Here is a 13,330-nt window from a genome sequence, read left to right as displayed (position 1 = left end):
TTTAATGGTTTCAATTATAATCAGTTACTCAAACTTTTACCCTTGACAAGGAGCATCTGGGTTTAGGTTCTAGACTAAGAAGTGAGCACAGAAAGATTCTAGGCTAACATTTCAATGCAATGCTGGCAAAGTATATGTAACACATCCTGCTGAAGGGTTTTGGCCTGTAATGTTGACAACTTTTTTCCGTAGATGCTGCCTGGCCTGCTGAGTTCCTCCAGCATTTTGTGTGTGTTGCTTGGATTTCCAGCATCTGCAGATTTTCTCTTGCTTTTATATAGCACATGATTACATAAGATTTGCAGTCGGAAGTTAAATAATGTTCTTCATTTTTTGCATACCTAAGCATATTTTTGTTGCTTTTTTTAATGTCTAGGAGTTGGGACTATCAATATTTCCTTTTACATCATTGTAACAGTTCATTCATTCGTGTTTGCTGAAACAGATTTTTTACTGCTTTTTCAAACAGGTGGCACACAGCGCCTCCCTCGTATTGTAGGAGTATCCATTGCAAAGGAACTTATCTTTTCTGGGCGCGTTGTTGACGGCACTGAAGCAAAAGCAATTGGTCTGGTTAGTCATGTCGTGGAGCAAAATGAGGAAGGAGATGCAGCCTATCATAGAGCATTATCACTAGCAAAAGAATTTTTACCTCAGGTGGGTAATTCTTTTAATATTTTTCTTTAAAAGATTTTTAAAATTTATAATTACCTTTCAAAGAACTTGTAATACTAAACAAAACTGTGACATCTACAGCAGGATCACCAGGGCATGTGTCCACACCCAAATGACCAGTACACAACAAAATACTTCCATTCATGGATTTAAACTGGGTTTCAGGAATGGAAGGAACTCTCTCAGTGCAGCAGTGCTACAGCACTCTGCAGAAATGACAGCCAAGTATTTTGTATTCAAGATTCTGAACTTCCTGATTGTAATACTAATTAATGTGTATCTTGGTATTAACATAAGCCAATATTATACCCCTCACAGTGGTCATGGAGAGATAAATAGTTAAAAAATATGGAAGGTGATCTTGAAGTATGGTAAATGTGCTCTTGACCTTCTTTCCAGCAGTAATTGGTAGGTTGTCCAACTTTCCTATGTGGTATTGAGGTACTTGCATTATATTACACGTTACTTATTGCCCTGAAGCAGAGCATTCAACCTAATGCTTTCTCTGGTGTTAGTGCATCCCAAAGAGGCTCTCCATCATCATTTGTCTAACTTCATCAATATCTTTGTCCAATTTCTCCCCCTCACGTTTATCTATATATTGAAATAGTAGATTACTTTCCATAAATCTCTAGATGGACAACTTGTTAAATAATTATTTGAGACTGTCATTGACTTTTATATTGACTCCTGGTTTTGGTCATACCTGTGAATGACAACATTTCTATGTGTAGCTAAAGAAAAGAAACTATTGTTCATAAACAAGAGAGAATCTGCAGATACTGGAAGTCCAAGCAAAGCACGCAAAATGCCAAACGAACTCATCAGGTCAGGCAGCATCTATGGAAAAGAATAAACAGTCGACATTTTGGTCTGAGACCCTTAGTCAGAATGATTTTTGGGTTTAGGAAATATATATTTTGTAGCCTTGGGAAAAATACACACTCAGGACAACAAGTATTTTTTCGTGACTTTAATTCCTTTATCTGTTTTAGGTGCTTTACTGCAGAAAGAGGGTATCAAAATAAAAATGACAAAATGAATTTAAAAAAACACACAGTTCCTGCTGTTACAACCTCAGCTTAATTTTGGACCACACCCTTGTTACATATGCAGTAGGAAAATAAATAAAACAAAATTTTCTGAACTAATATGATAGTGGCAATTCTAAAAATATACAAACAACATTAGAATCCCACCAACCCGGTATCTTATACACAACATCAAAAATATGAAGAAATTCATCCCATCTTAACCAAGAGATATACAGTCGGCCCTCCTTGTCCGCGAATTCAACCAACCGCAAATCGCGGAAACCTGGAAATGCTCTTCCAGCACTTGTTGTTTGAACATGTACAGACATTTTTTTCTTGTCATTATTCCCTAAACAATGCAGTATAACAACTATTTTACATAGCATTTATATTGTATTAGCTATTATAAGTAATCTAGAGATGAATTAAAGTTTACGGGAGGATGTGCGTGGGTTATCGTGGATCGGGATCGAAAAATCCGGAAGTTCTCTTACTGAGTAAGTTGGAACAGGTACATCCGATATTATTTAGCGTCAGTTAATCAAACATTTGTCTTAGTATATACCACATATTTTACCTTTCTATGCATATAAAATGCTTAAGAACATATGTTTCAGCGCTGGGCTCGGGAACGGAAGTTCCCGAGTTCGATCCAATGTAAGATCGCTTGCGAGTGCGCTCTCCACCGTGTCGGGTTGATGTGGAGGATCTAAAACCCAAAACCCCAAAACCCAATAATTAAACCACTGCGTTGCTTAGTAATAATTGTAGCTTTCATTGGGGCAGGGCCTTTCTCACTTTATCCTTTAAAATTGTTCTGATCGTTGACCGACGTAGCCTAACGCTTTTCCAATGACTGATGGTCACAATGACTTTTCCGATCACTTTATTATTTCCACTTTATTTTCAATCGTGATTGTGGTTATTTTCGTGAACAGAAACACTGCGGATTCAGAACTCTGCCGCCGGGTCCTAATGTCCTAGAGTTGTCCTTTGATGTTTGGCACATAAAATATTGAGCCCCATGTTGGACCAGCGAGGCCTTTCAACCAAAAGCGTCTCCATATGATGCCTGTTGTACCTTGTTTTATCAAACAAAGAAGCTGCTTTGTATCTACCAGTAATTTTCTCCGGTCACTTAATTCACGCAACACCTTTTATCAGAATGCTATTGTTCAGTCTTTCCTGATAGATATAATTGTTCAGTTTGGCATCAGTTCAGTAAATCTTGTTTGCATCTCCTTCAGTGACTTCGTATTCTTTTAGTAACGTGGTGAGCAAAACTTTTCCGTCCTCCAATTGAGTTCCATTATAATCTCTGCAAGATGAAAATGCTAACTTTTCAAATCTTTCTAAAATTGAACCCAGAGCTTTATTTACTTTCGATCTAGCCAAACTAATTTACAATGTTGTTTCCAGTTTTTTGTAATCTGGTGAACCCTTATAAGGCACTTATTTTCCTTGGAGATATGTTTTTATTTTCCACATTAAAGATCTGATGCCCATTTCTCCTCCTTCCCTACTAGTATACTGTGTGTTTATTAATCTATTTTCTTTCTCAGGTTTAGCATATGGCATTTTTTTCTGTGAAAATGTCGTACTATGTTTTTTTGAGCTTCCTCTGTAAGCTTATATGCTTGGAGGAAACCCAGATAATGAGTTTGCCTTTTGGTGTCATTATCCAATGGCAATGCCAAGAACAAAGACTCACTGTATGGAAAATTTGCAAAGTCATATGCTCTCCTGTCACTCTCTGGCATTGCAGAATGTAGTAGAACTGCATGTGATGTTTGGGAATGGAGCTTATAACCTGCTAGGAAATCTATTTTAAGTGCAATATTCTTGTCCCCTAAGGATCAAATGCTATTTCAAGAATATAGTCCATCAAGGAACAGCTGATCTCTTAATTACATGAACTGCATAAGTTATATTAAAATTGATTAAAGAGTAAGGCTTTTTTATATAGTTCACTAATAATTAATGTTTACCATGTGTATCTAAAGGTTCTTGAGTTGGTTAAATGTGTGCTAATAATTTATTACTATTTCATTTTTAAGGGGCCTATTGCAGTGAGATTAGCAAAACTAGCCATCAATCGAGGGATAGAGGTAAATTTTGTTTGTTTGACTATGTTTGTCTCTTATTTGTTTCAATAGCTATATTTCTTGGGGTATTATTCAACCAGTGTAATTTAAAATTGATTATTCTTTTGTCACTGTGCAAATGCTGTTTACCTTATTCACAACTAAATTTTTAAGCATCTTGATAAATTCTTAATTGAAGCTGTAGGAGAATGCAATGATTCAGAAAGAGTGTAAAAAAAATTAATATTGCTATTTGTTATTTGACTTGTGAATTGCATAAATGGTAAAAGAATTCTGATGCAAATAATTGTTAGTTTTGCAACACCACTAGTCTAATTCACAAAGCTATTGTCGCATCCTTTTAATGTGGGCATTCTGTTTTTGGCCACAAGGAATCGTGGGATGCCTCAATTTTATTTTTCTTGCCTCCAACCATTAATCTATCCTTGCACACCCCCCCTCAACACTACTACCGGTACTTTAAAATTTCCTGTCAAAGTCACCTTATGTACAGACCTAGCGTCACTTTATGTATATACAATCAGTCAATATATTTAAGCTATCTTGTGTATTTATATTTATTGTGGTTTTTTGTGCTGCATCAGATTCAGAGTATCAATTATTTTATTCTCCTTTACACTGTGTACTGGAAATGACATTAAATAATCTTGAATCTTGATTTTATTTTGCCTGAGGCTCAGGCATGATTGTGCATTTTGAAGTGTTGTAAGTGCAATCAGGATGTACAATAATCTGCTGCATAGCGACTTGGTTGTATATGAGCAAACATGAAGATGCATGTTATATCATGTATTTTGAGATTCTGTCAAAATGACACCTGCTTTTTTGTCTCTCTTTAACCTTCTCTGTTCCATTAATGACCCAAAAATACTGCATTCTTCTGAATCTAATCTTTTTGCATACCCAGTTAATTGGGTCACATTGGGACCAGTATATTTTGGCCCAGTTAAGCAGCTGCCTCAAAGCTGAAGTTCCATGGAAGTAGTTAAAAGGATATAAAAAAGACAAACTGAGTAACATATAGTGTATTTAAATGTAATACAAAATAAATTAGAAACTAATACATAGTTCAAAAGGACAGTAGAATTCTAATTTATTTTGTATTTAGTTATCAATGGAGGAATTCATCCATGTAAGCAATGAATAAAATCAATGCAGACATCTAGTGCGGATAATTGACTGCCTTTATACAATGCTATTGATGAATGCATCCTTCAAATCTTCAATTCATTGTAACACTCAAGAAGATTATCAATACCTTCAGATTCTTTGTAGTTCCTAACTTGTTGAAGTAGTGACATTGTTTCACTTTCACTGTTGGTCATTTCTGGCATCTCCAAGCCTCAATGCTTGAAACCACAATGAGCAAAACAGTTTTGAATTGTCTTACTGCTTATTTTTTTGCCAACTACCAGTGACAAAAATTACTGCTTTTTGAACACAAAACATGCAACTGACGCTATTTAAAGACTCTTCACTCTGAGCACACTGTGGTGCCTAATGTCCCAGTTAACTGGAATCCATTATTGTATTCCACTCTATTCCACTGTTAATGGCTTTCTGCCACCTAAGACTTTGAATCTCAAAATTCCAAAATTTCTGTCTTTCTCTCTAGGACTGTTCTTGATCAAACAATAACAAAATTTTAAGAGCTAACTATGCAGTAAAACTTAGATAATCCACTATCCAATATTGCAAAATCCACAAGGTTCAACAAGTAACTTGCCAGGTATTGTTTACTGTACTCCCTTTCCCGTTGCCGAGGCCCAGATTTCTGCTCTGCCTTTCCATTTACCTGGTTCAGTGGAAAATGTATCATACAGTATAACATGTAAAAATAATGAAAAAGTGTTAGAAGTATTAATAAAAATAATGTCCAATAGTTCAGAAAATTTGCCAACTCCACTTCATGAAATTCATGCCACATTACTGGATTTTCACCGTATCCCTTTCAGCAGTTTCCAGAGCGATGAAACATTTGTGTCAGTGTACACCTAAGAAAATGTTTTATAGCCGCTCGCTGCTTGTGAAGAATGTTACAATAGGTGAACGGCGTGCACATTAAACTGAACAGTCTAGAACCTGGAATTTTAATTTGTTTCACGATTTTAAAAATGAGTTATATTTCTCAGACCAAAATCAGTTTGTTTGGCTATTACTGATGCAAAATTCCTTGCTTCTGATGAAGGGCATTTGACCTGAATCATTATCTTTTTCTTTGTCCCCCACACATGCTTCCTGAGCCAAGTATGTATTACTTTAAAAAGACTCCTTAGCTTAGATACATCAAGATAATCAAACTGTGACTAAACAATACTTTGGGCTAACTTTAATTCAAAGCCTTATTTCTTTAGCTAGCAATGTAGTGATAACCTACCATGGCACAGTGTGAATGAGTGATTATTGATTATCAAACTCCATCTACTTGCCTTTATGATCACGGATTTTGTTAGCCCTAGAACTAATACATTAGTGACACTTTGAGTTGACTACGTGACTTTTTGTTGGACCCTGATTTTTGTCTGATGGCTCAATAATTTTCTTCAGGCCCAAAAAAAATTTTAGTTGTCCAGGTTTGGGTAATACCCCAATTTGTTCCCCCTGCAGCTTGAGGTTAATACATGAACTTAACCATAATTAGTTAACCATTTTGATCTAGGGTGCATTTAGTGATTTCTGGTAAATATAAAAAAATAGATTTAGCAATTTTTGTGTGTATGTGTATTTTGGGGCAATGTGTGAAATGTTTTAGCCATCTGTGATTTGCTATTGTTTGGTGCTAAGAATTCCTTTCCCCCAAGGAATATAAAACACTTAAAATTTCTGCTGATTTCAGATGATAAACTCAACTGAGCTTTGCACTTACAAAAAAAAATTAAATCTCATGCAGTTATACCAACTGGCCCACATTGTTCATGCCACATGCAAACCCACTTTAATTTTTTTCTATTACTTTCTTCATCTTGTATTCATTAATTTTCTTTTAAATGCATTTTTACTGCTTCTACCATTGATTGTCTTAGTGATATTTTCATCTTATGGCTAAACCAGAGTTATCGAACACAGAATGTAAATTACGTGAAAAAAACATTCAAATATGATTAAAGAACTATTGTTAATTTTGTAAACAAAAACTAAACATCTAATACACTCACATTTTTAAAACTACAAAATCAAGCCATACAGTTAATCTTCATCATTTCCATCATTGGAATCAATGGAAATACCATTGTACCAGAACTTTCTAGCAGTTCAGATTGCCTCTGCCAGAATTTCATATCCAGTGCCTGCTGAAGCACAGCATAGTGATAGGTCCCTTCATTTGTAAGGTTCATGTGCATGAGGCTCTTACAAACAGGTTAGGTTAGAGTCATTATTTTAAGATTTTGAAAAGATGGTCCACCTAATTTGTCTCTGTCCCAGTTCATTGTCATCTGACCCATACATACATACATACATGTATACCAGCAAACTAAACGACATTCATCTAGATCAAGGTGCACACACGATGCATATATCACACACAGCACATAAAACAAAGTATTACCACAAGTAAGTTAATTAAATATAATTCAAAATACAAATGAAGTGCACAGCACAGGTAAACCGTAAATAGTAAACAGCTTGCTGTCCTAGTGATGAGACCACGGTGGTGGCAGGATTTTCATTAATATCACAGCCTTGGGGTAAGAAGCTTTTTCCCAGTCTGGCAGTCCTAGTTGTGAAGTTCCTGTACTTCCTACTTGATGGTAGTGAGTCAGAGATTTTTGAATGGATCGTATGGATCCTCAATAATGTTCTGGGCCCTTTGTGAACAAAGCTCCCAATGTCACAAATAGGCGGTTAACTTAAAATCATATATTTTATTAAAAGCTTAATGTCTACAAGGCTGGTAATGATGCAAGCCCTGTCATGTTTAAGAACCCTATGTCAATTTCAGCCATGGTTTATCTGAAAAATTAATTGACATTTGCAAGGACTACTAGAGCATCATGGTTCTCATAATACAAACTGCTGAGAGGATCACTGTGACATTCTTAAACATGACAGGGCTTGCATCATTACCGGCCTTGTAGACATTAAGTCTTTAATAAAATATATGATTTTAAGTGAACTGCCATTGGGTTACAAATTAAAAATGAATGCCACATGCCTAATTTCTAAAGCGTTTCAGTGACTTGAAACCAAATTAAAGAAGGTGCAAAGGAGACTTATCAGGATGCTTCATGGATTAGAGGACATGTTTTATGAAGTTGTAGTTGGAAGCTGAATGTCCAAGGTTACATGGAGAGATAGGAAGCTAGGCAGAGAGGATGACGTGGCTCTGCTGGTAAAGAATGGCACAAGTCAGTAGAAGGATGTTGAATCCTTGTGGGTTGAGTTAAGATACTGCAAGGGTAAAAGAGCCCCAATGGCAGTTATATACAGGCCGCCATTACATTGGGAAATAGAAAAAGTATGTCAAAAGGGCAATGGTATGATAGTAATGGGAGATTTGAACATGCACGTCAATTGGGAAAATCAGATTGGTAGTGGATCTCAAGAGAGTGAGATTGTTGAATGCCTCTGAGATGGCTTTTTAGAGCAGTTTGTTGAGCCCACTAGGGGATCAGCTGTTCTGGGTTGGGTGTTATGTAATGAACTGGAAATGATTAGGGAGCTTAAGGTAAAAGAACCTAGGAGACAGTGATCACAATATGATTGAGTTCAACTTGAAATTTGTTTGGGAGAAAGTAAGGTCTGACGAAGCAGTAATTCAGTGGAGTAAAGGAAATTACAGTGGTATGAGAGAGGAGTTGGCTAAAGTAAATTGGAAGGAGATGCTGACAGGGATGACAGCAGAGCATGAGCTTCTGGGAAAAATGAGGAAGGTGCAGGATAGATGTATTCCAAAAATGAAGAAATACTCAAATGGCAAAACAGTACAACCATGCTTGACAAGGAAAGTCAAGGCTAATGTAAAAACAAAAGAGAGGGAATACAACAAAGCAAAAATTAGTGAGAAGACAGAGGTTTGCAAAGCATTTAAAAATCAATGGCGAGCAACTAAAAGAGACGTTAGGAGGGAACATGAAATATAAAAGCAAGCTAGCAAACAACATCTAGGACCGCTAGAAACTGAGGTTGGAAAAATAATAATGGGGGACAAGGAGATGGCTGGTGAACTAAATGAGTATTTTGTGTCAGTCTTCACTGTGGAAGACACTAGCTGTGTGCCAGATGTTGAAGTGTGTGAGGAAAGAGAAGTGAATACAGTTACTGTTACAAGGGAGAAGGTGCTCAAAAAGCTGAAAGACCTAAAGGTGCATAAGTTACCAGGACCTGATGAACTGAACCCTAGGTTCTGAAAGATAGAGATTGTGGTGGCATTAGAAATGATCTTTTGAAAATCATTGGACTCTGGCATGGTGCCAGAGGACTGGAAAATTGTAAATGTTACTCCACTCTTTAAGAAAGGTGGAAAGCAGCAGAAGGAAAATTATAGACCAGTTAGCCTGACCTCAATGGTTGGGAAGATGTTGAAGTCAATTGTTAAGCATAAGGTTATAGATTACTTGGTGACACAGGACAAAATAGTACAAAGTCAGCATGGTTTCTTTAAGGGAAAATCTTGCCTGATGAACCTGTTGGCATTCTTTGAGGAGATTACATGTCGGATAGATAAAGGGGATGCAGTGGATGATATATATTTGGACTTTTTAGAAGGCCTTTGACAAGGTACCACCCATGAGGCTGCTTATCAAGTTAAGAGCCCATGATATTACAGGAAAGTTACTGGCATGGTTAGAGCATTGGCTGATTTGTAGGTGGGAATGAAAGGATCCTTTATTAATTGGCTACCAGTGACTAGTGCTGTTCCGCAATGGTCGGTGTTGGGACTGCTTTTTATGCTGTATGTCAATGATTTAGATGATGGAATAGAGGGCTTTGTTGCCATGTTTGCAGATGATACAAAAATTAATTGAAGGGCAGGTAGTATCGAGGAAACAAGTGGGCTGCAGAAGGCCTTAGACAGAATGGACAAGAAAGTGGCAAATGAAATACAATGTTTGAAAATGCGTGGTCTTGCACTTTGGTAGAAGAAATAAATGTGCAGACTATTTAAATAGGGAGGAAATCCAAAAATCTGAGATGCAAAAGAATTCGGGAGTTCTTGTGCAGAACAACTTAAAGGTTAACTTGCAGTAGTTAGAGGTGGTGAGAAAGGCAAATGCAATGTTAGCATTCATTTCAAGAGGTCTAGAACACAAGAGCAGGAGTGTGATGCTGAGGCTTTATAAGGCAAGAGTGAGGCCTTACCTTGGGTATTGTGAAGAGTTTTGGGCTCCTCATCTAAGAAAAGATATGCTGGCATTAGAGAGGACTCAGAGGAAGTTCACAAGGATGATTCTGGGAATGAAAGGCTTATCATACGAGGAACGTTTGATAGCTCTGAGTCTGTACTCTCTGGAATTTAGAAGAATGATAGGGGATCTCATTGAAACCTTTCAAAAGTTGAAAGGCCTAGATATAATAACATGGAAGGATGTTTTCTATGGTTGCGGAGTCTAGGACAAGAGGGCACAACCTTGGGATAGAGGGGCGTCCATTTAAAACAGAGATGCGGAGAAGTTTCTGTAGCCAGAGGGTGGTGAACTTGTGGAATTTATTATCACAGGCAGCTGTGGAGGCCAGATCTTTGGGTATATTTAAGGCAAAAATTGATAGGTTGTTGATTGGACACAGCATCAAAGGTTATGGGGGGAAAGGCTAAGGAGTGGGGCTGAGGAGGGGGAGAGAAAAAGGATCAGTCATGATTGAATGGCAGAGCAGACTCAATGGGCCAAATGGCCTAATTCTGCTCCCATGTCATACGGTCTAATGGAAAGGTTCAGCAATCAAGGGTTTTTCCATTTAGAGCGGATGAGGCTGAGAGGCAACTAGTTAGAGGTATATAAGATAATGAGAGGCATAAATGAAGTGGACAGCCTGCACTTTTTTCCCAGGGTGTTAATAACTAATATCAGAGGCTTTGTTTTGGCTGAAGCCTGAAAATTAACTAGCTCATTCTGTAGTCTAACTTTTTAAATACTTTATAAAGAAAGATACCTTTGAAACGTAGAATATAGAATAGTACAGCACAGTATAGACCCTTCAGCCCACAATGTTCTGCTAGCCTATAGAAACCCACTCTACCATCAGTCTAATCCTTCCCTCTTACATAAAACATAACTTTTCATTTTGCCTACATCAATATGCCCATCTAAGAATCTCTTAAATGATCCTGTAGTATCAACCTCTACCAGCAACCCTGGCAGTACACCTAAGAATTTCTTCTTAAAAAGGCTGCCACCTTTGTCTCCTAAACTTTCTGCTACTCATCGTAAATTGGTACAAGCTTACCATCTAACCCTTCCACTTCCTGAATCAAACCCATATATAAAATTCACAAAGAGGAGGGTGCCAGAACAGGATATATATTGTAACATTAAACAAAATGCTACAAACCTACTAACTCCCACAGCTATCTGGACTATTCCTCCTCCCACCCTGTCTCCTGCAAAAATGCTATCCCCTTCTCACAATTCCTCCGTCTCCGCCGCATCTGCTCTCAGAATGAGGCTTTTCATTCCAGGACAAAGGAGATGTCTTCCTTTTTTAAAGAAAGGGGCTTCCCTTCGTCCACTATCAACTCTGCCCTCCATCACATCTCCCGTATTTCACGCACCTCTACCCTCACCCCATCCCCCCCACCAGCCCACCAGGGATAGAGTCCCCCTGGTCCTCACCTATCACCCTACCAGCCTACAGATCCAACGTATAATCCTCCGTAACTTCCGCCACTTCCTACGTGATCCCACCACCAGCTACATGTTCCCCTCCCCCCCACTCTCGGCTTTACGCAGGGATCACTCCCTATGCGACTCCCTTGTCCATTCATCCCCCCCATCCCTCCCCACCGCCTCCCTCCGGGCACTCATCCCTGCAAACGGAAGAAGTGCTACACCTGCCCCCACACTTCTTCCCTCACCACCATCCTAGACCTCAGACAGCCCTTTCAGGTGAGGCACCACTTCACCTGCGAGTCAACTGGGGTGATATACTGTATCCGGTGCTCCCGATGTGGCCATTTATACATTGGGGAGACCTGCCGCAGACTGGGAGACCGTTTCGCCGAACACCGGCGCTCAGTCCTCCAGCAGTGGCGGGATCTCCCTGTGGCCACACACTTCAATTCCACAGACCACTCCCACTCCACCATGTCTGTCCATGGCCCCCTCTACCGTCAAGATGAGGCCACATGCAGGTCGATGGAGCAATACCTTATCTCCCACCTAGGTAGCCTCCTACTTGCCGGCATGAACATCCAACTCACAGACCTCCGTTGATACCCCTGCCCCCCCTTACCCCCATCCCTATCTATTATTTTAGTCTGGTTCTCTTTCTCTCTCTTATTTTCCCCCTCACTATAATCTCCCCCCAGCCCTACCTTTCTTTCTCTTTTATTTCCCATAATTCTTCACCTTCCCCCTAGCCCGTTACCCTCCAGCCTATCACTTCCTAGCTCTCTACTTTATAGACAATAGACAATAGGTGCAGAAGTAGACCATTTGGCCCTTCGAGCCTGCACCACCATTCTGAGATCATGGCTGATCATCTACTATCAATACCTGGTTCCTGCCTTGTCCCCATATCCCTTGATTCCCCTATCCATAAGATACCTATCTAGCTCCTTCTTGAAAGCATCCAGAGAATTGGCCTCCACTGCCTTCCGAGGCAGTGCATTCCAGACCCCCACAACTCTCTGGGAGAAGAAGGTTTTCCTTAACTCTGTCCTAAATGACCTACCCCTTATTCTCAAACCATGCCCTCTGGTATTGGACTCTCCCAGCATCTGGAACATATTTCCTGCCTCTATCTTGCCCAATCCCTTAATAATCTTAAATGTTGCAATCAGATCCCCTCTCAATCTCCTTAATTCCAGCGTATACAAGCCCAGTCTCTCTAACCTCTCTGCGTAAGACAGTCCAGACATCCCAGGAATTAACCTCGTGAATCTCCGCTGCACTTCCTCTACAGCCAGGATGTCCTTCCTTAACCCTGGAGACCAAAACTGTACACAATACTCCAGGTGTGGTCTCACCAGGGCTCTGTACAAATGCAAGAGGATTTCCTTGCTCTTGTACTCAATTCCCTTTGTAATAAAGGCCAACATTCCATTAGCCTTCTTCACTGCCTGCTGCACTTGCTCATTCACCTTCAGTGACTGATGAACAAGGACTCCTAGATCTCTTTGTATTTCTCCCTTACCTAACTCTGTACCGTTCAGATAATAATCTGCCTTGCTGTTCTTACTCCCAAAGTGGATAACCTCACACTTATTCACATTAAACGTCATCTGCCCAAGTACCTGCCCACTCAGTCAGCCTATCCAAGTCACCCTGAATTCTCCTAACATCCTCATCACATGTCACACTGCCACCCAGCTTGGTATCATCAGCAAACTTGCTGATGTTATTCTCAATGCCTTCATCT

At 39.2% G+C, this 13,330-nt stretch overlaps 1 protein-coding gene across 1 annotated transcript in view; it reads left to right on the top strand.

Moving 5' to 3' along the window:
• The window catches only part of auh (AU RNA binding protein/enoyl-CoA hydratase), a 186,899-nt gene that overhangs the window by 162,022 nt on the left and 11,547 nt on the right, over positions 1 to 13,330 (top strand). Inside the window, exons 7-8 of the mRNA XM_073071898.1 lie at positions 470 to 657; positions 3,767 to 3,817. Coding sequence (XP_072927999.1) covers positions 470 to 657; positions 3,767 to 3,817 — 239 coding nt within the window. The remainder of the gene's footprint in view (positions 1 to 469; positions 658 to 3,766; positions 3,818 to 13,330) is intronic.

This window comes from Hemitrygon akajei, chromosome 2 (genome assembly GCF_048418815.1).
Source record: "Hemitrygon akajei chromosome 2, sHemAka1.3, whole genome shotgun sequence".
In the NCBI taxonomy this organism is placed as follows: domain Eukaryota; kingdom Metazoa; phylum Chordata; class Chondrichthyes; order Myliobatiformes; family Dasyatidae; genus Hemitrygon; species Hemitrygon akajei.
This window is presented reverse-complemented; position numbering and strand designations above follow the sequence as displayed.